Raw genomic sequence first — 27,507 nt, forward strand, 5'->3', positions numbered from 1 at the left:
TTCTCTTCCTCCAGATTTGTTGTGAAAGCATTAGTTGCTCAGGTATGTCCAACTCTTTGTAACTCTGTGGACTAGCCCCCCAGGCTCCTCTGCCATGGGATTCTCCAGGCAAGAATACTGGAGCAGGTTGCCATTCCCTTCTCCAGGGCATCTGCCTGACCTAGGGATCGTACCTGGAACTCCTGCATTATAGGCAGATTCTTTACCGTTTGAGCCACCAGAGAAGCCCCCCCACATTTGTTAAACTTTCAAATTTTGTACAATACACTGGTTATGGAAGAGAAGAAACATTTTACCTGCTCTCCGCCTTTTTTATCTCATTCTGACATCTGACATTATTATTGATATCAAAAGGGAATGAAGCTGAGCTGTGCAACCAATGCTTGAAGGACTTCTCTTTCCTTCTGTATAACAAGAATAATTGTGAGAAGTCTTTCTTTTGTCTGTTGCTGGGACAATGGGCTTCCTCTGTGATTCCATTTTTAATATTCCACTGCCTCAGGCTTGAACATAGTGAGGCTAAAGTGTGTGGGTCATAGATAACCTAGACTTAGAAACTGGAGGTCTTTCTATAGGTTGGCATGTTTAGAGGGGGTCCCTGTCAGTTGGATCATAACACTTTCTGCTGTCTATTAAGCACTCTCTATGAACCTCCTGATACAGTGAGTAGGAATTTTTCACAGTCACCCGCTCAGGTATAAAAGTGGAACTGCCGTATATCTCTGCAATAGAGCTGAACTTCATTCCTGAGCCTCTGCCCTCACCCCCTGGCAAGGGAAGGCACAGGTCTGCACTGGGGGCCCCACCCCCGCAGGGCTCAGCCTGGGACTTCAGTACGTGATCCATCCTGAGAAACCTTCTGGCATCCAGGCTTTGGTCCCGTCCCTTCTGGTCTTCTCCCTCCCACCAGGAGCCCAAACACGACATCATCTGAGCGGGAAAAGCCACCCCCAGAGCACCACACATTCTTCTTGACTTCCAATTCACAAGGTGAAACCCCTGCTCTAGGTTTTTAGCCCTTTTTGGCTCAGAAAGCGTCTTCTGTCTCCAACCCCCGAATCCTCACAGTAGAGAGCTTTGCGCTTCCAGGCTGTTTCTTCTGCTGTGATAGGAAAACAGCCTAAATTCAGAAGCGTGATGAATGAGTCCGTCAGACCCCATGCTCCCTGAAGCAAGGAACAGCCCGGACTCTGCAGGGGGGATGCAGGCAATAAGAAAATAGGGAAGAGGGAAACTTCAGTTATTATCTCTGAAATTCATCCTCTAGAGCATCCTGAACCTACCACCTCCCATTTTGTGTTTTTCTTATGTTGCTCACGTGTGAGCGTCTTGCTTCCTTAATTAGCTTGTGAGCTCGGGAAGGGACTCTGTCTCTGCCTGCTTTGCAGTCCTTGGCCCATCAGTAGGAGAGGGAACTTCAGAACCGGGCAGAGCTGCAGACTGGGAGTTGGGACGTGTTTCTTCTCTTTCTCGAACTGCCATTGACTAACTGGTCCACTTGGGCCAATTGTCTGATGTCATCTGAAACATGCGGGGGGTGGGGGGGCAGGCAGACTGAAATGCCTCCCCCATCTTTTTTTTTGGCCATTCCGCATGGCCTGTAGGTTCATAGGCTAACCCGCCCCCTGTGCATTGGGAACGTGGAGTCTTAACCACTGGACCACCATGGATGTCCCTCCCCCATCTTTAATTTTTGAGTTGCCCCCAGGAACCTTGTTCTTCCAATGGGCTGTAACATACAAATTTTTCTATGGAAACTTGGAAACAAGGCCCGGGGGTATATCAATATCCTATTCAAGTTGGCAAAGCTTTTGAATGTTTCACTGAATTTTAGGGCAAAAAAAATAAGAGAGTCCACAGGTTCCATTTCCCATATTGCTAGTTTGATCACGAGCAAAACCAAATTTAATCGCTGATTTTCCTAAGACCATCCACTATGTCTTTTATATGCCTGTCAGTAGTAGTTTTTTTTTCGTAGACTTGTAATGACTAATCATGGCCCGTCTCATTTCTCAACATCCTGCCAGACAAATCCCTTTTAAAAATAAATCTTAATTACTGTAATTGTGAGGGTTCCTCCTGCTAGCTGCATTGTAAGGCTGAGCGGTCTTGGTGAACAAATCCTGGGGATAGGTTTGGTTAACATCTTCCTCTTTTGTCTGTTTGGCTTTGACGGATACACCTTACTTCTTAAAACAAGATTAACCCTCCAGTCGTGTTGTTGGCAAGCCCTGCTGCCTCACCTCCAAATCTTCAGAATTTTATTGAGGTCCTGAATTTTATTCAGGGGAACCGTGCCACTGATGGAAATGACAAGATATAACGTGTTTTAGGAAAAAATGGCAGTTACTGAGTAGAGTGATTGTGTGTAGAATACTAGAGACTCTGCAGTTCTGAACAGTATAATTTTTATACATAAATGGTCTAGCACATTTTTAAAAATTTTTTATTGATGGAGTTGCTTGAGCACGCCTTTGTTTTGTTTTGTTTTTTAATATATATCTGGCTGCACTGGGTCTTCGTTGGGTGATGTGGAATTTAGTTCCCTGACTAGGGATTGAACCCAGGCCCCCTGCATTGGGAGTGCAGAGTCTTAGTCCCTGGACCACCAGGGAAGCCCCCTGAGTACATTGCTAAGCATTGGGTGTTAGTGTGCGTCAGACCTGTCTTACCTTCTCATAAACTTACAAAATCATTAAGTCCTCAGGACTTGGATAACGATGCCAGATATGCTTAAGTGTTTTTAGCTGAATTAAAGCTTCTCAGACTAATCACATATCAACTTCCCGGCCCTCTTCCAGAATTGCTGTCAAGCAGTGTCGAAATTTAAAGTGACTTGGTCCTTCCTGGCTGGTTGGTGTCTGGCCTTTGATTCCCCCTCTTCTCCCCATCTGGTGTGTGAGACATCATGTGTGTCTCACAGCAAAGCTTAGAAATACCTTTAAAGTCAAGTGGACATCACATTTCCACATGAAAAAACATGCAGTGTGTCTAAAGCATCTGCCTTGCTTTCTCTATTATTACTTTCTTAATAGTTTTAGAATGAGCTTAAGAATATGAATCACATGTTCAGATTCCTGACATTGTTTCTGCAACAGATGATGAAAATTGAGAGAGTGGTCAAATACAGTAACAGCAAAGCCGTACCTCTTACAAAAGCCCAAGTATCAGAAAGATGCCCTAGTGTTTTCCTCTGTCAAAGGAAAACAGGTTTGTTTGTTTTTTTCTTCAGCCTATATGCGTACATGCTGAGTCATGTTTGACTCTTTGTGACCCTATGGACAGTAGTCAGGTTCCTCTGTCCATTGAATTTTCTGGGCAAGAATACTGGGGTGGGTTGCCATTTCCTTCTCCAAGGGATCTTCCCAATCCAGGGATCGAACTCGAGTCTCCTGCGTTAGTAGGTGGATTCTTTACCACTGTGCCATCCTCCTGCTTTCCGACTTCACCCGTTGGTCTATGCCCTGGGCGTGTGCACCCTACATACCTGATGCACCATTTTCCATGGGTTTTTTACCACTAGGTCATGTGTGTCTGGTCGATAGACTAGGTGTTCTAGCCTGTATTCCATTCTTCAATTATAGGAAAGTCGGTGGTGCTAGTGGTAAAGAATCTGCCTGTCAATGCAGGAGACTTAAGAGATGTAGGTTTGATCCCGGGGTCTGGGAGATCCCTTGGACGAGGACATAGCAAACCACTCCAGTATTCTTGCCTAGAGAGTATCATGGACAGAGGAGGCTGCTGGGCTGTAGTCCATAGGATCTCAGAGAGACAGACACCACTGAAACGACTTAGCGTGCACACATGCTCTGTGAATTCAGGCTGAGGAGAAGCATTTTGGATCCCCTATGTTAAATATTCTATATGTACCTCACTGCCTCCAGATTGCCACTATTGCCAACCCTGTGTCTCGTTTTGACTGTATTTTGGAGCTGGCACTGGGACCAGTCTTGTTCCCTTCACAGCTCAAAATTTCAGGCCAACCAAAGGCCTTGTCAAAATCATAAAAGTACTAAGAATTGAGTATGTCTGGGGCTTTAAGTGTTGTCAGAGACAAAGGGGTTTGCCTCAATTTTTAATTAGTTTAGAGGTTCGAAGAACTGGCTTTAAGAAAAACTGTAAAAGAAAAAAAAAAGAGCTGAAGGCAGGTTATTCATTACATTTCGGATGAATAGATTCTCCCAGGAAGGAATTTGGAAGCCCCTTTCTGGCAGCTTTTATTTCTGGCATTCAGGAAAGACCTGGCAGCTTTTATTTCTGGCATTCAGGAAAGACCAGGCAGCTTAATGGTGAGAGGTTGGCCCCCTGTGGCACTTTAATGCAGCGGGTTTTGTGTTCCTTGTCATTCTAGGGTCTCTTTCCCTCCTGCTTTCTGACCTAATCTTACTTCACACGTCAGTCTATGTCCTGGGTGTGTGGATCCTTCATACCTGATCCACCGTTTTTCTGTGAGTTTTCTGCCACTTAGTCATGTGTGTCTGGTCAGTAGATTAGGTATCCAAGCCCCTGAACTGTTGGGTACCTCAGAATGGGGCTTTAGAAATGTAAATAAGTTTATTCAATCTCCTGCATTTGAGGTTGGAGGGACTCTAGCTAAACTCTGGAGCCAGGTTCCCTGAAGCAAGCAGCCTGCAGCAGCTGGAGGGGGCCTTGTTCAGACTCTGTTGGCCTCCTGAGCTGTTTGGGGGCCCTGTGGGTCTTAAGGCCCTGGAATGGTCCAGGGCAGTTTATTTAGGTGATGGTAGTGGTTATGGCTGTTGCCTTGGAAACACCTGCGGTACCCACTTTGAACATGAGTTTGTACAGTGAAGTGTCTATTGCATTTAGGACCTGACTTCATCTTATTTATTTGTTTATTGTCTATCTCCCCCACTAACTAGATGATAAGTTCTATGAAGGCAGAGACTTTTATTCACCACTGTATCCGACACTTCTGGCAGATAGTAGGTGCTCGATAAACATTCCTTGATTAAATAAGTCAGTGCCATGCGTGCATGCTTGCTCAGTCACTTTAGTCATATCTGACTGATTGTGACACTATGAACTGTAGCCCACCAGGCTCCTCTGTCCATGGGGATGCTCCAGGCAACAATACTGGAGAAGGTTGCCATGCCTTCCTCCAGGGGATCTTCCCAACCCAGGGATCGAACCCACGTCTCCTGTGGCTCATGCATCGCAGGCGGATTCTTTACTGCTGAGCCACCAGGGAAGCCCAAGTCATTGTCACAGAATTGCAGACTGTCAATGATAAACGGTGGATAAAGTGACAAGAGACATTAATCATTGCCCAGAAATTCTAGAAAGGGGTGTCTGACCTTGTCATGTCCTGAGACTTGGCCAGGCATTCATTCCCTTTGGAACAGATGATCTGGACCTTCAATTTGACGTACCTGCTATTAGGAAGTCAGTGTCTTGAGGAGACAGCAGTTTGTCAGTTCTGCAAGGAAGGCCAGGCTGGTGGACACCAAACAGCGGGGGACAGTGCAGGCAAGGCTGGCGTGAAGCCTTGGGATACAGAGAGTGGCAGTGAGGGGTCCTGGCACAGGCAGCATTGAGATAACCCAGTGGGAGGCCCAGCATCGGGTCATCTGTCAACCAGCAGGAGGACTCGGTCCCCTCCCTGTGCCTCCACCAGACTCAGGACACCCACACGGGTCAGAGATTGCCAGAAGCTGCCCAGACACACTGGTCAGTCCATTCACAGCAAAATTACCCAACCACGTTTCCTGATGGAGCCTAGCCAGGCAGGCTGAGGTTCAGGGCAGGATGATCATAAGGTTGGTGGGCTCAAGAGGCAAGAAATAGCAGGACTTCCCTGGCAGTCCAGTGGTTAGGACTCTGTGCTTCTACTGCAGGGGGCACAGGTTCGATCCCTGGTCAGGGAGGCAAGGTCCCACAAGCTGTGTAGTGTGGGAAAATAAGTAAATTTATTTAAAAATAAAAGCGGCAAGGTGATTTCCCTAGCAGTCCAGTTAACACTCCACTCTTCCATGGCAGGGGCTGTGGATTTGATCCCTGGATGGGGAACTAAGATCCCACAAGCCATATGGTATGCAATCCCTCAAAAAAATTTTTTTTGAAAACTAAAAGGGGCAAGAAGAAGCACATGTTGAGGAACATAGAGATCCAGTTCTTCCTCAGCCTAATGGCCTTTGGCAAGTCAGTTAACATTTCACCTGCAAGATGGAGAGAAATGATATACCTTTGATCTTGGGGCTTGGGTTCCCAGCTAGAGATTGAGGCCAGTTCGCAGTGGTGACGGCACCTCATCCTAGCCACTAGACCAGTGGTCAGTGACAAGGGCCCTGGCCCTTTGGCTTTGCAGGAACAAACTCCCACAAAGACAGAAAGTAGTGAAGCTAGTAAAGTATTAAGAGGGAAAAGAATACAGTACATGTGAATAGACACACAGGCAGACTCAGGGAGAGAGAGTCGCTGAACTCGTGGCAGTCTGAATTACTTTTATGGGGTATTTCCTCTGGGTTTCCTTTGGCTGGTCATTTTTATTTGCCTGGTTCACAGTTCATATCTGTATATCTCAGGATCCTCCCATGTGTGCACACACATCTCTTAGCCAAGATGGATTTTACTGAAGAGGCGTATGGGTGGAGAACATCCCTTGGCATCACTTCCCTTTGGCTTCCAGGGAGCCTTTTCTGCTCATGTGTGGTCAGGAAGGTCTCCTGACTTCGAGAAAAGAAACATGTGGTCTGGGCAGGGCCCAGCCTCCTCCCTTAAAGATCCTGCCCCTGTCTTTGAGTTTTGATCCACAGGGAATGAATCTCCAATTGCTTTACCCCATAGCTGGGAGGTGGGTGTTGGGGAGCCTCTACCTCCTGCCTCACCTTTATCATGGTGGTGCTTTAAAAATTGGTTGGTTGGTTTAGTTGCTAAGTTGTGTCCCACTCTTGCAACCCCATGGACTGTAGCCCGCCAGGCTCCTCTGTCCGTGGGATTTCCCAGGCAAGAAAACTGGAGCAGGTTCCTTCTCCAAGGAATCTTTCTGACCCAGGGATCAAACCCAAGTAAAGCTTAAATGAGAGATTTGAGGCTTTTAAGATAGTGTCTGACAAACAATAAGAACACAATACCTGATTGTTATCGTGTAAGTTATTTTCTGTTACACTTAACAAGACAAAAACAGGGGAGTATACAAGAGAGTGAAATACTGGGGTAAAGGGAACAAATCCTCAAGTTAATAATACTCTTTCTGCCTCATAAAAGGCCTGACCTGGTGCAGTGCTTTACTTACAGTTGCTTACAGTGTTATACATTCTCCAAGGAAAATCTAATGGTATATAATCACACGGGAAGGAATCTTCCTCATCCTCTTGGGAAGCACAAGCCAGTTGGAAAGCTTGGTGAACAGCTCTGATCTCTCTCCAGCCCTGGCGGGGAGATTGGCCTCTTGGGTCTGTGTCCTTCCCTCTCTGAACAGGTGCTCTCTGAGGGCCTTTGAGAGGCCGTGTAATAGATATGATAAAGGCATATCCCACAGTGATGTCGTCCCTGCTCCTCCAGGGAGGCGGAGAGGCCTTTCATGGCAATTAATTATTCACATTTTCTCTCCTGCCCCTCCAATACTTGGTTTTCTATCTAGCTCCATGGAGGCAGGTTCTCTCTGGGGCGTGTGTAACCCCAGTGCCCGATGGTGGTTTGGAGCTGTGTTCTGTCCCCCTTGGAGCCTGTTTATTTAAGGGTCACATGCAGTGGGCACAGGCTGGCAACAGCCAGAGTGTCCTAAAATCAGCACTCATTCCCCTGACTCTTCTTGGGGACAGGATACTGGCTGCTGATGTCTCTATGTTTCACGGTCTCCATCCTCGTTGCTTGGTCGATTGGGGTTACATCCTGCACCGCCCGGGCGAGCCGGGCTTGGTGGAATGCCTTTCAGCCCTGTTCCCTGCTCTGAGGCTGGGCATCTTGCCCTTTTTGCAGAGCTGTAAACAGTCACTCAGGCATGCAGGCTTCAGCCTGGCCTTTGTTACTGCTCCCCAGGAAACCTTTGTGCTGCTGGTAGAGGTGGCCCAACGCTGGGCACCCTGACAACTCTGTCTTGGAGACTCAGAAGTTACCTTCCCCCTCTCATACCGGCTGCTTTCCCAGTGTTGCTGTTCTGCTTTTCTGTGCCTGTCACGCCCACCTGCAGTGCTGGCTTGATCCAGTTCCCCTTGAAGACAGTACTCAGATGTAGAGACTGGGGGATATGCCCTCAGGGAGGTGGTTTCTGGGGCATTCTCCCTCAGAGACCCAGGGCCAGAAGGAAGAGATGTAAATGTGTGACCACAAAATAAAGCTAGGACTGGGGCCGAGGAGCAGGCAGGAGAGCAGGAGAGGGAAGTGGCGGCAGCGCGGCCAGAAAGGGCTGGAGAGTGACAGCTGCCCCTTCAGCTGGGAAGCGAGTCCTTTTGCAAAACCTCGGAGAGGACAGCACCCACAGACCTCAGATGCCACAGCCAAGTGCCTGCCCGCTCACTCCCTGCCTCTGTGCCCTTGGCAGGTTCCTCCACCTCTTTGTGCCTCAGCTTCCTGCTCTAGGACTGTTGGTGGGAATTCAAATTGATAATAACCACTATGGAAAACAGTATGGAGATTCCGTTAAAAAAAAAAAAAAAAGGAATAAAACTACCATATGACCCAGCAGTCCCACTACTGAGCATATACCCTGAGGAAATCATAATTGAAAAAGACACACCTACCCCAGTGTTCATTGCAGCACTATTTATAATAGCTAGGTTATGGAAGGACTTCCCAGGTGGCACAGTGGTAAAGAATCCACCTGCCAATACAGGAGATGCAGGAGACACAGTCAATCCTGGGTTGGGAAGATCCCCTGGAGAAGGGAACAGCAACCCACTCCAGTATTCTTGCCTGCAAAATTCCATGGACAGAGGAGCCTGGTGGGCTATAGTCCATGGGGTTGCAAAGAGTCAGACACAACTGAGTGCACATGTGCGCACACACACACAGGACATGGAAACCACCTAGATGCCCATTAACAGATGACTGGATAAAGAAGTTGTGGTTACATATACATAATGGAATATTACTCAGCTATAAAAAGGAATGCATTTGAGTCAGTTCTAATGAGGTAGATGGACCTAGAGCCCATATACAGAGTGAAGTAGATCAGAAGGAAAAAAGGCAAATATATATTAACACATATAAATAGAATCTAGAAAGATGTTACTTACGAACCTGTTTGCAGGGCAGCAATGGAGATGCAGACATATAGAACAGACTTGTGGACCCAGTGAGGAAAGGGGTGGGTGGGATGAATTGAGAGAGGAGCATGGGAACATATACACTGGCGTATGTAAAATAGATCGCCAGTGGGAATTTGCCATTTGACTCAGCTCAAACCAGTGCTGTGTGACAACCTAGAGGGGTGGAAAGGATTGGGAGGTGGGAATGGAGGCTTAAGAGAGAGGGGACATATGTATACCTATGGCTGATTCATGTTGATATATGGCAGCAACAACAGAATATAGTTAAGCAATTATCCTTCAATTAAAAATAAAATAATATTAAATTTTAAAATGCCCACTCTCACCACTACTATTTGACATAGTTTTGGAAGTCCTAGCCACAGCAATCAGAGGAAAAAAAAGAAATGAAATCCAGATGGGAAAAGAAGTAAAACTCTCACTGTTTGCAGATGACATGATCCTCTACATAGAAAATCCTAAAGACACCACCAGAAAATTACTAGAGCTAATCAATGAATATAGTAAAGTTGCAGGATATAAAATTAAAACACAGAAATCCTTTGCATTCCTATATACTAACAATGAGAAAACAGAAAGAGAAATTAAGGAAACAGTCCCATTCACCATTGCAACAAAAAGAATAAGATACTTAGGAATAAATTTACCTAAAGAAACAAAAGACCTATATATAGAAAACTATAAAACACTGATGTAAGAAATCAAAGATGACACAAATAGATGGAGAAATATACCGTGTTTGTGGGTTGCAAGAATCAATATAGTGAAAATGAGTATACTACCCAAAGCAATCTATAGATCCAACACAATCCCTATCAAGCTACCTACCAATGGTACTTTTAACCCAACTAGAACAAATAATTTCACAATTTGTGTAGAAACACACAAAACCTTGAATAGCCAAAGCAATCTTGAGAAAGAACAATGGAACTGGAGGAATCAACCTGCCTGACTTCAGGCTATACTACAAAGCTACAGTCATCAAGACAGTATGATACCAGTACAAAGACAGAAATATAGATCAGTGGAACAAAATAGAAAGCCCAGAGATATATCCATGCATGTACAGACACCTTATCTTTGACAAAGGAGGCAAGAATATACAATGGAGAAAAGACAATCTCTTTAACAAGTGGTGCTGGGAAAACTGGTCAACCACCTGTAAAAGAATGAAACTAGATCTAATTTCCTAACACCATACACAAAAGTAATCTCAAAATGGATTAAAGATCTAAATGTAAGACCAGAAACTATAAAACTCTTAGAGGAAAACATAGGCAGAACACTCTGACATAAATCACAGCAAGATCCTCTATGACCCACCTCCCAGAGTAATGGAAATGAAAACAAACAAATGGGACCTAATTAAACTTAAAAGCTGTTGCACAACAAAGGAAACTACAAGCAACGTGAAAAGTCAGCCTTCAGAATGGGAGAAAATAATAGCAAAACAACTGACAAGGAATTAATCTCCAAAATACACAAGCAGCTCATGCAGCTCAATACCAGAAAAATAAATGACCCAATCAAAAAATAGGCCAAAGAACTAAACAGACATTTCTCCAAAGAAGACATATAGATGGCTAACAAACACATGAAAAGGCGTCAGCATCACTCATTATCAGAGAAATGCAAATCAAAACCACAATGATGTACCATCTCACGCCAGTCACAATGGCTGCTATCAAAAAGTCTACAAACAATAAATGCTGGAGAGGGTGTAGAGAAAAGAGAACCCTCTTACACTGTTGGTGGGAATGCACACTAGCACAGCCACTGTGAAGAACAGTGTGGAGATTCCTTAAAAAACTGGAAATAGAATTGCCATATGACCCAGCAATCCCACTGCTGGGCATACACACCAAGGAAACCAGAATTGAAAGAGACACATATACCCCAATGTTCATTGCAGCACTGTTTACAATAGCTAGGACATGGAAGCAACCTAGATGCCCATCAGCAGATGAACAGACAAGAAAGTTGTGGTACATATCAGTTCAGTTGCTCAGTTGTGTCCGACTCTTTGCAACCCCATGGACTGCAGCACACCAGGCTTTCCTGTCCATCACCAACTCTCAGCTTGCTCAAACTCATGTCTATAGTAATGCCATCGTGTCAGTGATGTCATCCAACCATCTCATCCTCTGTTGTCCCCTTCTCCTCCTGCCTTCAATCTTTTCCAGCATCAGGGTCTTTTCAAATGAGTCAGTTCTTCACATCAGGTGGCCAAAGTATTGGAGTTTCAGCTTCAACATTAGTCCTTCCAGTGAACACTCAGGACTGATCTCCTTTAGAATGGACTGGTTGGATCTCCTTCAAGAGTCTTCTCCAACACCACAGTTCAAAAGTATCAATTCTTCAGCACTCAGCTTTCTTTATAGTCCAACCCTCACATCCATACATGACCACTGGAAAAACCATAGTCTTGACTAGATGGACCTTTGTTGGCAAAGTAATAGCTCTGCTTTTTAATACCCTGTCTATGTTGGTCATAACTTTTCTTCCAAGGAGCAAGTGTCTTTAAATTTCATGGCTGCAGTCACCATCTGCAGTGATTTTGGAGCCCAAAAATATAAAATCTGTCACTGTTTTCACTGTTTCCCCATCTATTTGCCATGAAATGATGGGACCAGATGCCATGATCTTCATTTTCTGAATGTTGAGCTTTAAGCCAACTTTTTCACTCTCCTCTTTCACTTTCATCAAGAGGCTTTTTAGTTCTTCATAAGGGTGATGTCATCTGCATTTCTGAGGTTATTGATATTTCTCCCGGCAATCTTGATTCCAGCTTGTGCTTCTTCCAGCCCAGCATTTCACATGATGTACTCTGCATATAAGTTAAATAAGCAGGGTGACAGTATACAGCCTTGACATACTCCTTTCCCTATTAGGAACCAATTTGTTGTTCCATGTCCAGTTCTAACTGTTGCTTCCTGACCTGCATACAGATATCTCAAGAGGCAGGTCAGGTGGTCTGGTATTCCCATCTCTTTAAGAATTTTCTACAGTTTGTTGTGATCCACACAGTCTAGGTACATATACACAATGGAATATTTCTCAGCTAACAAAAAGGATGCATTTGAGTCAGTTCTAATGAGGGGGATGAAACTGGAACCTATTATACAGAGTGAAGTAAGTCAGAAAGAGAAACACCAATACAGTGTACTAACACATATATATAGAATTTAGAAAGGCAGTAACAATGACCCTATACGCAAGATAGCAAAAAAGACACAGATGTAAAGAACAGACTTTTGGACTATGTGGGAGAAGGTGAGAGTGGGATGATATGAGAGAATAGCATTGAAACATGTATATTTCCATATGTAAAACAGATGACCAGTGCAAGTTCAATGCATAAAGCAGGGCACTCAAAGCTGGTGCTCTGGGACAACCCAGAGGGATGGGATGGGGAGGGAGGTAGGTGGGGGATTCAGGATGGGGACACATGTACCCATGGCTGATTCATGTCAATGTATGGCAAAACCATCACAATATTGTAAAGTAATTAGCCTCCCATTAAAATAAATAAATTTTTAAAATAATAATAAAATGAGGACGAGAGTCGCACCTCCTCCTTTTGGGGTTGTTTATGAGGATTCTGTGAGTTCATACATATAGAATGTTGAGAAGATGCCAGCCCACGCCAAATGTCATTTGTGTGTTAGCCAACAACTTCACCCCACACCCGTGGCCGCCTGCACACCCTGAGTGTGATGGGGTCAGGATCTTATTGGGACTGTCTGATGCTCTGATGACTTCTTTTCCCAAACACTCTTCCTACCCCATGTGTCTTTCTTTCCCTCATAGAAACCATTAATAATCTTCTCAAGTGAGTGTCTTCATTCCCAAATTATTCAAAGCCCTTCTTTTCCATTTATAGTGAGCATCCATTACTGTTTAGTGAATCATGTATCTCCAGTGGTGGGTGATGAGGATACCATGGAAAAGTGAAATGGGCATCGCTGGTGACTGTGGTGTCTCTTGCCACCGGTGACGCTCCTGACCGGTGGGAAATGTCATTGGTCTGTGTTTTCACTACTTTTGCATCAGCTGCACTTCTGTTGATAGTGGTGCTCATGTTCAGTGAAACAGAAAGTAGCCAGGTGAGCAGAAAGAGCATGCAAAGAAAAGGACCAGAATCACCCATGAATTCTGCTTGTTTTTAAAGCCGTCCAGGTGAATTTTCACCGGTTCAAATCAATATCTTGGTGTTTGATCACTAAGTCGCATCCAACTCTTTCAATATGGTCACACACTTAAGAAGTAACTGCATGAAAGTGAATGCGGCCTAACGGTAACTGGTCCATCCTTGAGTTCAGCCCATCACCTCAGCAACGCGCAGGTCCACTGCCAACAACACATCCCTCCTGGAAGTCACTGGGGCATCTCAAGCCAGCCTGGCCAAAGGAGAGCTCATCTTTCCCCACAAACCTGCCATTCTTCCTCTGTTTTCTATCTCAGTTAAATATCAATATCAGACAAGTTGCTTATGCCAGAAACGTCAAGGTCAACTCCTCTCCTGCTTTTCCTGCCCCCGTCCCCAGGCCCTGGACTCCCTGTGCTTCCTGAATAGCCTAAGACTATGTCTCCTCTGTATACCCACTGACTCTGCCTGCAGCTGTAAGTATCGCTGTGTAACAACAATCCCCAAACAGTGGCTTGAGTCAGCTGATCCAGACCAAGCTTAGTTGGGTGGCTCTTACCACATGTCTTTGGGTGTCCGGTCCTGGCTGATGGAGACTAGGCTCAGCTAGGCTGGGTCTGCTCCACATGGCTCTCATCCTCCCTTCTGGCTCCAGTGGGCTGGCCCAAGCGTGTTCTTCTTGTGGAAATGTCAGAGGCACAGGAAGGCAAGCCAAAACACACGCTACTGTTGTGTGTTTCCGTTGGCCAAAGCTAGCCATGTGGTCTCATTCAAAGTCAAAGGGTGGGGGAATGCACTTTAACCATTTAGTGGAAGGAAGTGTAAAGCCACATGGCAGAGAGAAAGGTGACAAGAGAGAAGAAAGAACCAGGGCCAATAATGTAATTTCCCACATCCTTGTTATCTCTTACTAGACTCATCACTCATTTTCTAACTTCTTACTTTGCCTGCAGCCAACCTCCGCTGACTTGATTCCAACATCCCTTTATTAAAACTTTCCACTGCCCCCTTATCCCAAATTGAGCTGAAGCCCTGTACAACTTGGCTCCAGTCCATTTTTCCTTCTGCATCTGTTGCCGTGTTTCAGAGTTACTCACCACCCACTTCCAAATGTGCTTGTTTTTCATACTGATCTGTGCCTTCGTAAACAGTCTTCCCTCTTCCTGCAGTGATCTCTCCCGCATTTGGGGTTATTGTGAGATGTTGTTGACCCATCAAAACCCAATTCACCTGGAGCCTCTTCCAGAAAGCCTTCTCAGAGGCCCTGTGGAGAAAAAATTGCTCCTTCCTTTGTGGTATGATAGTAAATTGAAATTGCATCATGCTCATACTTAACTCGTATCAGTTTGGGAATACATGTTCAACCAGAGAGAGAGAGAGAGCTTAAATAATTCCACCCACCATTCAACTCCATGATTGTGGGAGTACGGAGACTTCACTTTGTTGTTACATTAGTCATCCTTCGGTTCCAGAAGCCTCTTGTAGATGAAATACACAGCCTACTGAGCAGGGGTCTAGTGTTTAAATGATGCAAGACTCTTATAACAGCCATGCTGCAAGCCTTTATTTCATTTACTAGTCAACCAAAGGAATATCTATCTGGCTGTGTGGTCTTGTTGCAAGTCAGGACCTTCTAGTTCCATCTTGGAAATTCAAGGGACCTTCAGTGGTAGATCGTCTATAGTAAATGTTTATGTCATTGTGACTTTAGAATCCTCCCGCATCGAAGATGCTCCTGTACCATATCTCCTATAGATTTATGTCAGATTGAATTTTAATCTTTTATGTTGGTGTTGCCCAGCTAAGTTATGAGGGTCTCATTTGTGGCTCATGGTTCTTTACGGCTGCTGCCTGTGGCTGTGCAGGTCATACACTCTAAGGGGGCACTAGTCATGCCAGAGTCTATAGTAATGGACTGTGTAGTAGTCATGGAGCCAGCTTCCTTGTCTCCCAGTGCCTGGTACATAGCGATAGCTCAAGAAACACGTGGATGAATGAGTGAAGGAGAAAGAGGCAACAACAGACTGAGCTAAATGTTCCTGAAATGGGTTTCCCAAGTGGTGCAGTGGTAAAGAATCTACCTGCCAATGCAGGAAAAGCAGGTTCAATCCCTGGGCTGGGAACATCCCCTGAAGAAGGAAATGACAACCCATTCCAGTATTCTTGCCTGGGAAATCCCATGGACAGAAGAGCCTGGTTGGCTACAGTCCATGGGGTCACAAAGAGTTGGACATGACTGAGCTCTCACACACAAATGTTCCCAAGTGAGAGATTTAAGAGTCAGGGTTCCAATGAAAATTCAGACAGGTTTTGCTCCAGGAAAATTAAGACCATGTTATCATTGGTGCCTGTGATGAAATGTACCTGTCAACCCACTTGAAATGTCTTGTTTAACTACCAAAAAATCACCTTTCATCATGTGAACCGATTGAAATGATGGTTCCTACAAGGACATCATTCTTCTCAAACGTTACTGACGGCACGATGGCCCTGTGCCTAACACCCTAGTGGACACTGTGAGGCATATATGTGGAGACAGATCTAGATGCTAGATGAATCTTGCCCTCCAAGTCACAATAGACTTAAATTTTCCTTGATTTCCCTTGGATGGTCATACAACTTAAAAGAGAGCCATTGTAAATAAGAATAGGGTTTTTATCAGGTTATCTGATAAAATATGCTGAACATTCCTTAAGTAGGGTGGCCAGCAAACTTTTCACCCCATGGGAGAAGGTTGCCAAGGTAAATATCAACTTCACACTTGTTATCCGATGTTCTGCCAGAGGACATGGGGAGGGGAACTGACCCACTCGGGATGTGCGGGCTTCTGGGTGGATGTGGCCCAAGGAGGGGTTCAAAAGGCAGCATGACACGGGCAGTGATGGTCCAACTATGCCTCACCCCACCCCAAACCACAGGCCTAGGAAGCTCTGACAGAACGTGGGGTTCACCCCCTCCCCCCGGATTGTTCTTCCCTGTGTCTCCAGCAGCAAGACGATCACCTCCTGGCCACCCCACCAGCATGACAGTCCAGCAGGATGCCTCACCAGCCAGGGCTTGATGTGTCCATTAGAGGAAGTACCTGGTGAAGAAAGGGTTCCATAAATGTTAAATGAATGAGCAAAGTGATGAATAAGCCAACGAAATAAGCACACCAAAGGAGTGCTTATAGGGAACATTTGTGGGGGAAGGCACTACAGTAACCCTAGGAAATTCTAAATGGTATAAATGGATCTTCCCAACCCAGGGATCGAACCCATGTCTCTTATGTCTCCTGCAATGGCAGGCAGGTTCTGTATTTTAGCACCACCTGGGAAGGAAATGTTGTACACCTAATGCTTAATGTACAGCTCTTCCCTAAGGGCCCTGGTATCCTTTCCAAATGCATGGAGACTTAACTGTGTTGTTCAATGGAAGATACGTTCAACCTGCTGCAGTACCACACCAAGGTCGTCCTAATACCATGCAGCTTGGGAACCAGGGTAATAGTTCTTGAGTTTGGGGCTGCTGTTGTGTATGCCCAGCTATGTCCCTTCAGTCGTGTGTCCAACTCTTGGCCACGTATGGACTGTAGCCCACCAGGCTCCTCTGTCCACGGCAGTCTCCAGGCAAGAATACTGGAGTGGGTTGCCATTCCCTCCTCCAGGGATCTTCCCGACCCAGGGATGAAACCCCAGTCTCCTATGTCTCCTGCATTGGCAGGCAGCTGGGTGCCCCAACACTCCTATTTGCACGTGAACTTGGGTTCAGGATTTCATAAGATCAAGGAGTCAGTTCAAATGGAGCTTCTGTTTCTGCCAAGACCTTGCATGTCACCGCGGGCCACCTTCATGAAGTAGTCACCATGTGTTCTCTGGGGTTTCTTTGTGTGTGTCGCTAGGTGAGTACTCCACCGAGGAGGCGCAGGACCCTTTCCTGGTCAGCATCCACATCATCGCGGACCCAGGGGAATCCCGCCCCCTGCAGGAGGCCATCGACAAGGTCTTGGCATGGATCCACCCGGACCTCCCGCTGTTCAGGGTCTCGGAAAGGCGGGCGTGCCGCCGGCGGAGGAGGGTCCCCAAGGCGGCACAGCCGGCGCTGGCGGTGGTGCTCTTCCTGCAGGAGGAATACGGCGAGGAGCCGATCCTGCAGCTGCACCGCACGCTGCAGCGGCCGCCCTGGCGCCACCACCACACGGAGCGCGTGCCTGGCAAGTTCCTGCCCTACCTGCCCTGCAGCCAGGACTTCTTCACGCTGGCCCCGGGGACGCCGCTCTGGGCCATCCGGCCGGTGCACTACGGCAAGGAGATAGTGCGCTTCACCATCTACTGTCGCCATGACAACTACGCCGACATCCTCAAGTTCTACGAGCTGATCCTCAAGCGGAGCCCCAGCCAGAAGAAAGCGGACTTCTGCATCTTCCCCATTTTCTCCAATCTGGACATGGACATCCAGTTTTCCCTCAAGAGACTGCCCTGTGACCAGACCCCGGTCCCCACCGACTCCTCCGTGCTGGAGTTCCGGGTCAGGGACATCGGCGAGCTGGTGCCGCTCTTGCCCAACCCTTGCAGCCCCATCAGTGAGGGGCGCTGGCAGACAGAGGACCATGACGGCAACAAGATCCTTCTGCAGGTACCTGGGGGAATGTCCGTCTGTCTCCCTGTGTCTGTCTCCCTTTGATGATAACAGAGAAACAAGTGAAATGGCTTTTCCTGAAACCCTAGCAAGTACCTGTTAAGAAACAAGGAGTTAAGAAAAAGGAGGGATCAGTGACCCTCTTTTTGGCTTGAAGACCAAGTCAAGTTGTCCTCTAATTAAATGGTTTTCACTTTGCTGCCAAGGTCATGTGCCCCAGGCCAGCAATAGCTGATCCCTCTCGTGTGATAAGCATCCATCCACTACATGCTTGTGGTTCCAGGGGATCTTGAATGAGCTGATATCCCAGGGAATTCGCTATTAAAGATTGTTTAGTCTACTCCCTCACAAGTAGGCGGTTTTTACCAGTGAATTCTTCATTTCCACAAAGGAACTTCAGGAAAAGCCATCCGTGACAATTGTAAAATATGTTGACATTCAGTAGAGAAGATATGTTTTCTTCTTTGCTCTGGTGCCTCGCCTACTTTCCACCCTTCACCCTCCTGCTACTGGGCATTACGTTGTTAAAATTCAGTGATTACTGGGAAATGCCTTCTAGGCGTTTTAAGGAGTACTGTGATGTCTTTGGGGCTTCTGGTTTCATTAAGCATGGGAAGAGGGGAGTAAACACATAGAAGGAAATGGATGCAGCAGGCTCTTCTGTTGCTTCTGTGGTTAATGTCTTGGTTCAATTACTGGACCCCTTTCTTCTCCCATCCTTCCAGCAATTATCCCAACTCTTTAGAAGTCATTAAGTTACACTCTTGAATTCAAAATTGAGCATATAGATTTAAGAATGTCCTATATATGCCCTACCTGATACATGCTTTCAAGACCCAGGCTTTCTAGAATTACTAATAACAGGTAAATCAGTTCCAGGCATATACAATTTTGTCTTTCTGAAATGCCTCTGCCTTTGGCATCTCGGTTTTCACAAATGGCTACCTGAGAGGAGAAAGCTGATAGCAAATTAGGCAACGTTGTCTTGAAAGGTGTTGGCTGATTGTATTTACTTGAATCACAGGTAAAGTTTCATGGTTTCTGTTGGTTTTAGCGTTAAACATCAGAAGTATAATCCACATATTGCAAAATGAAGTGAGAATTTGGCACATGTCAGATACCTGGTTCAAACTATAGCTAGGCCACATTGCTCAAGTCAAAAAAGTCACCTTGAAATATTTACGATTTAAAGGAAATAGGTAATTTTCAGATTTCTCTTTGAATTATGCAAATACGATATAATATTGCTTTATTATTCACTGAACTAAACCCTATTTGTTTTAATTTTTATTTTATATTGGAGTATAGTTGATTTACAATGTTGTGTTCATTTCAGGTATACAGCAGTGTTTCAGTTATACGTATATCTATTCTTTTTCAGATTCTTTTTTCATGAGGTTATTATGGAATATTAAGTGGAGTTCCTCGTGCTATACAACAAGTCCTTGTTGATTATCTATTTTTATATATAGTTATATATATATGTTAATCCCAACCTTCTAGTTTATCCTCTACCCTCCACCTTTTCCCCCTTTGATAACCATAAGTTTGTTTTGGAAGTCTGTACATCTGCTTCTGTTTTGTAAATAAGTTTATTTCTATAATTTTTTAGATTCCACATATAAGTGATATTATATTTGTCTTTGGCTTACTTCACTTAGAATGTTAATCTCTAGGTCCATCCATATTGCTGCAAGTGGCATTATTTTAATCTTTTTTATGGCTGAGTGATATTCCATTGTATATATGTACCATATCTTCTTTATCCATTTATTTGTCAGTTGGACACTTAGGTTGCTTCCATGTCTAGGCTATTGTAAGGAGTGCTGCAGTGAACACTGGGGTATATGCATTCTTTTTGAATTATGGTTTTCTCCAGATATATGCCTAGGAATAGGATTGCTGGATCACATGGTATTTCTGTTTGTTTTTTTAAGGAACCTCAAAGCGGTTCTCCATAGTGGTTGTACCAATTTACATTCCTACCAAGAGTGTAAGAGAGTTCCTTTTTCTCCACACCCTCTCCAGCATTTATTGTTTGTAGATTTTTTCATGCTGGCCATTCTGACCAGTGTGAAGTGATACTTCATTGTAGTTTTGATTTGCATTTCTCTATAATTAGTGAAAAGGTCTGCCTAGTCAAGGCTATTGTTTTTCCAGTAGTCATGTATGGATGTGAGAGAAAGCTGTGAAGAAAGCTGAACACTGAAGAATTGATGCTTTTGAACTGTGGTGTTGGAGAAGACTCTTGAGAGTCCCTTGGACTGCAAGGAGATCCAACCAGTCCATTCTAAAGGAGATCAGTCCTGGGTGTTCTTTGGAAGGAATGATGCTAAAGCTGAAACTCCAGTACTTTGGCCACCTCATGCGAAGAGTTGACTCATTGGAAAAGACTGATGCTGGGAGGGATTGGGGGCAGGAGGAGAAGGGGACGACAGAGGATGAGATGGCTGGATGGCATCACCGACTCCATGGACGTGAGTTTGAATGAACTCTGGGAGTTGGTGATGGACAGGGAGGCCTGGCGTGCTGTGATTCATGAGGTCGCAAAGAGTCGGACACAACTGAGCGACTGAACTGAACTGAACATCTTTTCATGGGTTTTTGTTTTGTTTTGTTTTGGCTATCTCTATGTTGTCTTTGGAGAAACATCTGTTTACATCTTGTGCCTATTTTTTGATTGGGTTTGTGTTTTTGATATTGAACTACATGAGCTGTTTGTATATTTTAGAGATTAATCATTTGTTGGTTGCACCATTTGCAAATAGTTTCTCCCATTCTTTGGGTTGTCTTTTTGTTTTGTTTATGGTTTCCTTTGCTGTGCAAAAGCTTTTAAGTTTAATTAGGTCCCATTTGTTTATTTTTGTTTTTATTTTCATTTCTGTAGGCTATGAATAGAAGATCTTGCTGTGATTTATGTCACAGCATATTCTGCCTATGTTTTTTCTAAGGGTTTTATAGAATCTGGTCTTACATTTAGGTCTTTAATCCATTTTGTGACTTTTTTTGTGTATGGTGCTAGTGTTCTAGTTTTATTCTTTTACATGTGGCTGGCTGTTCTCCCAGCACCACTTGTTGAAGATTGTCTTTTCTCCACTGTATGTTCTTGACTTCTTTGTCACGATTAATTGACCAAAGGTGCAGGGGTTTAATTGTGGGCTTTCTGTTCTGTTCCATCGATCTATAAGTCTGTCTTTGTACTCGACCATACTGTCCGTAGCTTGGTAGTACAGGCTGAAGTCAGGGAGCCTGATTCCTCCAGCCCTGGTTTTCTTTCTTAAGATTACTTTGGCTCCTCGGGGTCTTGTGTTTCCATACAAATTTTAAGATTTTATTATTCTAGAGCTGCAAAAAACGGCCTTTGGTAATTTGATAGGCATTGAATCTGTAGACCACCTTGGGCAGTATAGTCATTTTGACAATATTTATTCTTCCAGTGTAAGAATACAGTATAGCTTTCTATCTGTCTGTGTCATCTTCCATTTCTTTGATCAGCATCTTATAGGTTCTGGAGTACAGGTCTTTTGCCTCTGTAGGTAGGTTTATTCCTAGGTGTTTTATTCTTTTTGATGCAATGGTAAATCGGGATTGTTTCCTTAATTTCTCTTCCTGATCTATTGTTGTTGGTGTATAGGAATGCAAGAGATTTCTGTGTGTTAACTTTGTATCCAACAACTCTACCAAATTCATGTATGAGCTCCAGTAGTTTTCTGGTAGCATTTCTAAGATATTCTGTGTGTAGTATCATGTCATCTGCAAACAGTGACAGTTTTACTTCTTTTTTCCAATTTGGATTCCTTTTATTTCTTTTTCTTCTCTGACTGCCAAAACTACGTTGAATAAAAGTGGTGAGAGTGGACATCCATGTCTTGTTCCTGAACTTAGAGGAAATGCTTTCAGTTTTTCATGTTTGAGTATGATGTTAGCTGTGGGTTTGTCATATTTTGTCTTTATTATGTTGAGATAGTTTTCCTCTATGCCCACTTTCTGGAGAGGTTTTAACATAAATGGGTGTTGAATTTTGTCAGGAGCTTTTTCTGCTCCTGCATCCTGTTGAGATGATCATATGTTTTTATTCTTCAGTCTGTTAATGTGGTGTATCATTCTGATTTGTGAATATTGAAAACTCCTTACATCCCTGGGATAAATCCCAGTTTTTCATGGTGTGTTACCCTTTTAATATATTGTTGGATTCATTTTGCTAGTTATCTTGTTGATTTTTGTGTCCATGTTCATTGGTAATATTGGCCTATAATTTTCTTTTTTGTGGTATCTGTGTTTGGTTTTGGTATCAGAGTGATGGTGGCCTCACAGCATAAGTCTGGGAGTGTTCCTTCCTTTGCAATTTTTCAGAATAGGATGGGTGTTAAGTCTTCACTAAATGTTTGAAAGAATCTGCCTGTGAAGCCATCTGGTCCTGGACTTTTATTTTCTGGGAGTTTTTCCATCACAGTTTCAATTTCAGTACTTATGGTTGATGTGTTCATATTTTTTATTTTTTCCTGTTCAGTTTCAGGAAATTTGCTAAGAATTTGTCCACTTACTCTAGGTTGTCTATTTTATTGGCATATAGTTGCTTATACTAGTGTTTTATGATCCTTTGTATTTCTGTACCTGTTTTATAATCTCTCTTGAAATGTGAGAAAAGTTTTCTTCTGTATTTGAAGACTGCCAATTCTTTATGCAAAACATAATGCATTTGCGTAAGTAAAAATTAATGAAAGGACTTTGTTTATACTAAAAGTCCAAAATGAATGTGATTGTTTCTGAGGGAATTTTTCCTTTTTGTGTTATCTAGAATACTTTTTTCCCCCCTCAATCCCTGTAATAATATAAATGAAAGAATAAAGTAAGAAAGCTTGGCCTGAAACCCACTCGAAGGAACCATTGAAAGAATATTTCAAAGAAAAGTCACAGATTTAAATAGCTATACAATCTGTATGGGTACAGGCTTTTGAATTTGTAGCATCCAAGTATGAAAAGAGTAAAAGATTTGTATCATGGGGGTTTCAGGAATTTGGGCTTTTGTCCAAAATGGCAGTATGTCAAAGAGTTAAATTAATGTGGGAAGACATGAATAATGGTCCCCTCTCACAGTTCTTGATTATGGCTGTTTGAATAGGTTACTGTTACTGCATCACTGTAGAAAGACGCTCTCTGCTCTAGCTTGATACACCTGCCCACCTGTGTGTGTGTGTGTGTGTGTGTGTGTTAGTCGCTCCATTGTGCCCAAATCTTTGTGACTTCAATGGACTATAGCCCATCAGGCTCCTCTATACATGGAATTCTCCAGACAAGAATAATGAAGTGGGTTGCCATTCCCTTCTCCAGGGGGTCTTCCCAACCCAGGGATCAAACCCAGGTCTCCCACATTGCAAGGAGATTCTTTACTGTCTAAGCCACCAGGGAAGTCAGTCCAACTCTTTTAAGTTCCTTTTAAAAGTAAAAATTTATATGCTTCAGTCTTTAGCAAATTAAGATGTTTTGGTTGTGGGAGGAGGGACGCAGTGGAAACAGCACCTTTTTTTCCCACATTCTCCTTAGCAGTGTGGTTCCCGAGTTTCATTTTCAACATACATGCTTTTGTTCACTTGAGTGCGGTTATACACTGAAGACGATCTTGGCTGGGTAGTTTTTAGTTGCTTTCTTAAAATATAGGTTGCATTTATTTTTTCATCCTGCCCCATTGACTCGACAGTCCATATTTCAGAGACCTCCTTCAGTGTTTAATTCCTCTGAAGGAGAAAAGCTGAGAGGTTTGTTTCTGGGACCTATTCAACCTCTTTTAAGAATTTGGAATTATTTTTTGTAAAATTCACTCTTTTATCTTTTTATAGTTTCTTTACACCGTTGCATTAGTTTCTGCTGAACAGCAAAATGAATCAGTTATTCATCTACATATATCCACTTTGCTTTTGGATTTCCTTTTCACTTAGGTCACCACAGAGCATTGAGTGGGCTTCCCAGGTGGTGCTAGTGGTAAAGAACATGCCTGCCAATGCAGGAGACAAAAGAGACATGGGTTCAACCCCTGGGTTGGGAAGATCCCATGGAGGAGGGCATGGCAACCCACTCCAGTATCCTTGCCTGGAAAATCCCATGGACTGAGGAACCTGGTGGGCTACAGTCCATGGGGTCCCAAAGAGTCGGACACGACCAAAGCGACTTAGCACACACGCAGAGCGTTGAGTTCCCTGTCCTATACAGTAGACTCTCATTAGTTATCTATTTTATATATAGTGGTGTATATATGTCAATCCCAATCTCCCAATTCATTCCACCCCCTCCCTCACCCTGGTAACCTGTAAGTTTGTTTTCTGCATTTCTGACTCTGTTTCTGGTTTGCAGATAAGTTCACCTGTACCGTTTTTCTAGATTCCACATATTATTTGATATTTGACTTTCTCTTTCCGCCTTCCCTCTGTATGACAATAGGTCCATCTAGGAAGTGAGTCCCAGAAGATCTTGCTGCAATTCCTATCAAAGAATGTCTCTGTTTTCCTCTAAGAGTTTTGTATTTAGGTCTTACTTTAGGTCTTTAATCCATTTTATGTTATTTTTTGTGTGTGTATAGTGTTAGGAAGTGTTCTAATTTCATTCCTTTACATGTAGCTGCCTAGTTTTCTCAGTGCCACTTGTTGAAGAGACTGTCTTTTCTCCACTGTATATTCTTGCCTTCTTTGTCACAGATTAGGTGGCCACAGGTGTGTGGGTTTATCCCTGGACTTTCTGCCCTGTTCCTTTGATCTGTATTTCTGTTTTTGTGCCAGGAACAAACTGTCTTCGTTACGGTAGCTTTGTAGTATAGTCTGAAGTCAGGGAGCCTGATTCCTCTAGCTCTGTTCTTCTTTCTCAAGATTGCTTTGATTAGTTGGAGACTTGTGTTTTTGTACAAATTGTGAAATTTTTTGTTCTAATTCTGTGAAAAATACCACTGGTAATTTGACAGGGATTGCACTGAATCTGTAGATTGCTTTGGATATTATAGTCATTTTCACAATATTGATTCTTCCAATCCAAGGATATGGTATATCTTTGATTTCTTTCCAGATAGTTTTCTGACTTCGTCTTTTACCTCCTTCAGTCAGTTCAGTTCAGTTGCTCAGTTGTGTCTTTTTGCCAGACCATGGACTGCAGCACGCCAGGCGTCCCTTCCATCACCAACTCCCAGAGCTTGCTCAAACTCATGCCCATTGAGTCGGTGATGCCATCCAACCATCTCATCCTCTGTCATCCATTTCTCCTCCTACCTTCAATCTTTCCCAGCATCAGGGTCTTTTCCAGTGAGTCAGTTCTTCGCATCAGGTGACCAAAGTATTGGGAGTTTCAGCTTCAGCCTCAGTCCCTCCAATGACTATTCCAGTTAATATTCAGGACTGATTTCCTTTAGGATTGACTGGTTTGATCTCCTTGAAGTCCAAGGGACTCTCAAGAGTCTTCTCCATTAACACAGTTCAAAAGCATCAATTTTTTCCAATACCACAGTTCAAAAGCATTGATTCCTCAGTGCTCAGCTTTCTTTATAGTCCAGCATTCACATCCACACATGATTACTGGAAAAACCATAGCTTTGATTAGATGGACCTTTGTTGGCAAAGTACTGTCTCTGCTTTTCAATATGCTATCTAGGTTGGTCATAACTTTCCTTCCAAGGAGTAAGAGTCTTTTAATTTCATGGCTGCAGTCACCATCTGCAGTGATTTGGGAGCCCAAAAAAATAAAGTCTGACACTGTTTCCACTGTTTCCCCATCTATTTCCCATGAAGTGGTGGGACCAGATGCCATGATCTTCGTTTTCTGAAGGTTGAGCTTTAAGCCAACTTTTTCACTCTCCACTTTCACTTTCATCAAGAGGCTTTTGAGTTCCTCTTCACTTTCTGCCATGTAGTAAATGGGATTGTTTCCTTAATATGTCTTTCTGATCTTTGGTTGCTAGTATATAGAAATGCAAGACATTTCTATGTATTAATTTTGTATCCCACAACTTTACTAAATTCATTGATGAACTCTAGTAATTTTCTGATGGCAACTTTAGGATTTTCTACTTATAGTATCATGTCATCTGCAAACAGTGACAGTTTTACTTATCCTTTTACAATTTGGATTCCTTTTGTTTCTTTTTCTTCTCTAATAGCCCTGACGAGGACTTCAAAAACTATGTTGAATAAAAGTGGCAAGAGTGGACATCCTGATTTTATAGAAAATGCTTTCCACTTTCACCATGGAGTATGATGTTAGCTGTAGATATGAAGTATATGACCTTTATTATGTTGAGGCAGGTTCCCTCTTATCCCACTTTTTAGAGAGTTTTTATCGTAAGTGGGTATTGAACTTTATCATAAAGCCTTTTTTGCATCTATTGAGATGATCATATGGTTTTTGTTCTTCAGTTTGTTGATGTGTATCACACTGATTGATTTGAATATACTGAAGAGTCCTTGAATATCTGGAATAAATCCCACTTGATCAGGGTGTACAATCCTTTTAATTTGTTGTTAGATTTGGTTTGCCAGTATTTTGTTGAGGATTTTAGTGTCTGATTAGATGGAAAGCAAGCCTTCCACCTCCTGAAGCTCACCTCTCCTTTCTTGGCATTGCCTGACTCAGGGGGGACAGGCAGAAAGGTAGGTGGGTGGGGAGTTGCCAGCCTCTGAAGTTGCCCAAGATATCTCTCTATAAAATATATCTCAGAAATTTGCGTTAATGCTTGCTGATCGAAACTACAGCTTTCTGGAGCCAAGACCTGTGTTACACACACTAGAACATGGTACTTTGAACGTAGTAGGTTCTCTTTATACATTTTCCTTACTTTTTCTTGAAGAATCATATAAATGATATATACAAGGAAAAGTGCAAATCATATATCCATGCTCAGTGAATTTTCACAAATTAAACCTTTGCCTGAGCAACACCCAGATGAAGAAACAAAGCATAGAAACAGAAGAGGAGGCTTCTCTTTCCCCGCTCGTGGGACCCCCTTCCCTGAAATGAACATATTGATTACTCCAGATTGCACAAAGGGGTGGGGGCATACGTGATCAAAAAGGGGGGAATATGGCCACGTTATCTGGGGCTTTTGTCTTTATAAGGAGATCCCACATCATTTTTTTGAAAAGACTGAGGTTGATTGATAAATACAGGCCACACCAGAAGATTAATAAAGATAATTAAATATTAATAATTAAATACCAAAGAAACTTGAAATGGAGGAGAAATTTGGATAATGTTAGGAAAGTAGGTAAACCATCTGTGAGATCCAAGATTTATGTCATTCCCTACTTGAGAACTTTGCCATGGAATCTATAGCCACTAGCCACACATGGCCATTTAAATTTAACATTGAAGTTAAAATAAAAAAATTCAGTTCCGCAGTCTCACTCATTTCAAGTACTCAGTAGCCCCATGGGGCTGGTGGCTACCATGTTGGGCCGCACACATACAGAACACTGCCATCGTTGCAGAAAGTTCTGTTGCACAGCATTCTTCCAGAAATAGGACCCCAATTTGATTTTGAGT

General features: G+C 43.6%; 1 protein-coding gene and 1 non-coding gene across 2 annotated transcripts in view; both read left to right on the forward strand.

Moving 5' to 3' along the window:
• Window positions 1-27,507, forward strand: part of FAM124A (family with sequence similarity 124 member A) — a 118,194-nt gene that overhangs the window by 22,897 nt on the left and 67,790 nt on the right. The window contains exon 3 of the mRNA XM_070380350.1: window positions 17,255-17,988. Within this exon, the coding sequence (XP_070236451.1) occupies window positions 17,255-17,988 (734 nt within the window). The remainder of the gene's footprint in view (window positions 1-17,254; window positions 17,989-27,507) is intronic.
• Window positions 5,813-5,885, forward strand: TRNAR-UCU (transfer RNA arginine (anticodon UCU)). The gene has a single exon. It is a non-coding gene; the product is annotated as a tRNA-Arg (tRNA).

This window comes from Bos mutus, chromosome 12, assembly GCF_027580195.1.
Source record: "Bos mutus isolate GX-2022 chromosome 12, NWIPB_WYAK_1.1, whole genome shotgun sequence".
Taxonomy (NCBI): Eukaryota; Metazoa; Chordata; class Mammalia; order Artiodactyla; family Bovidae; genus Bos; species Bos mutus.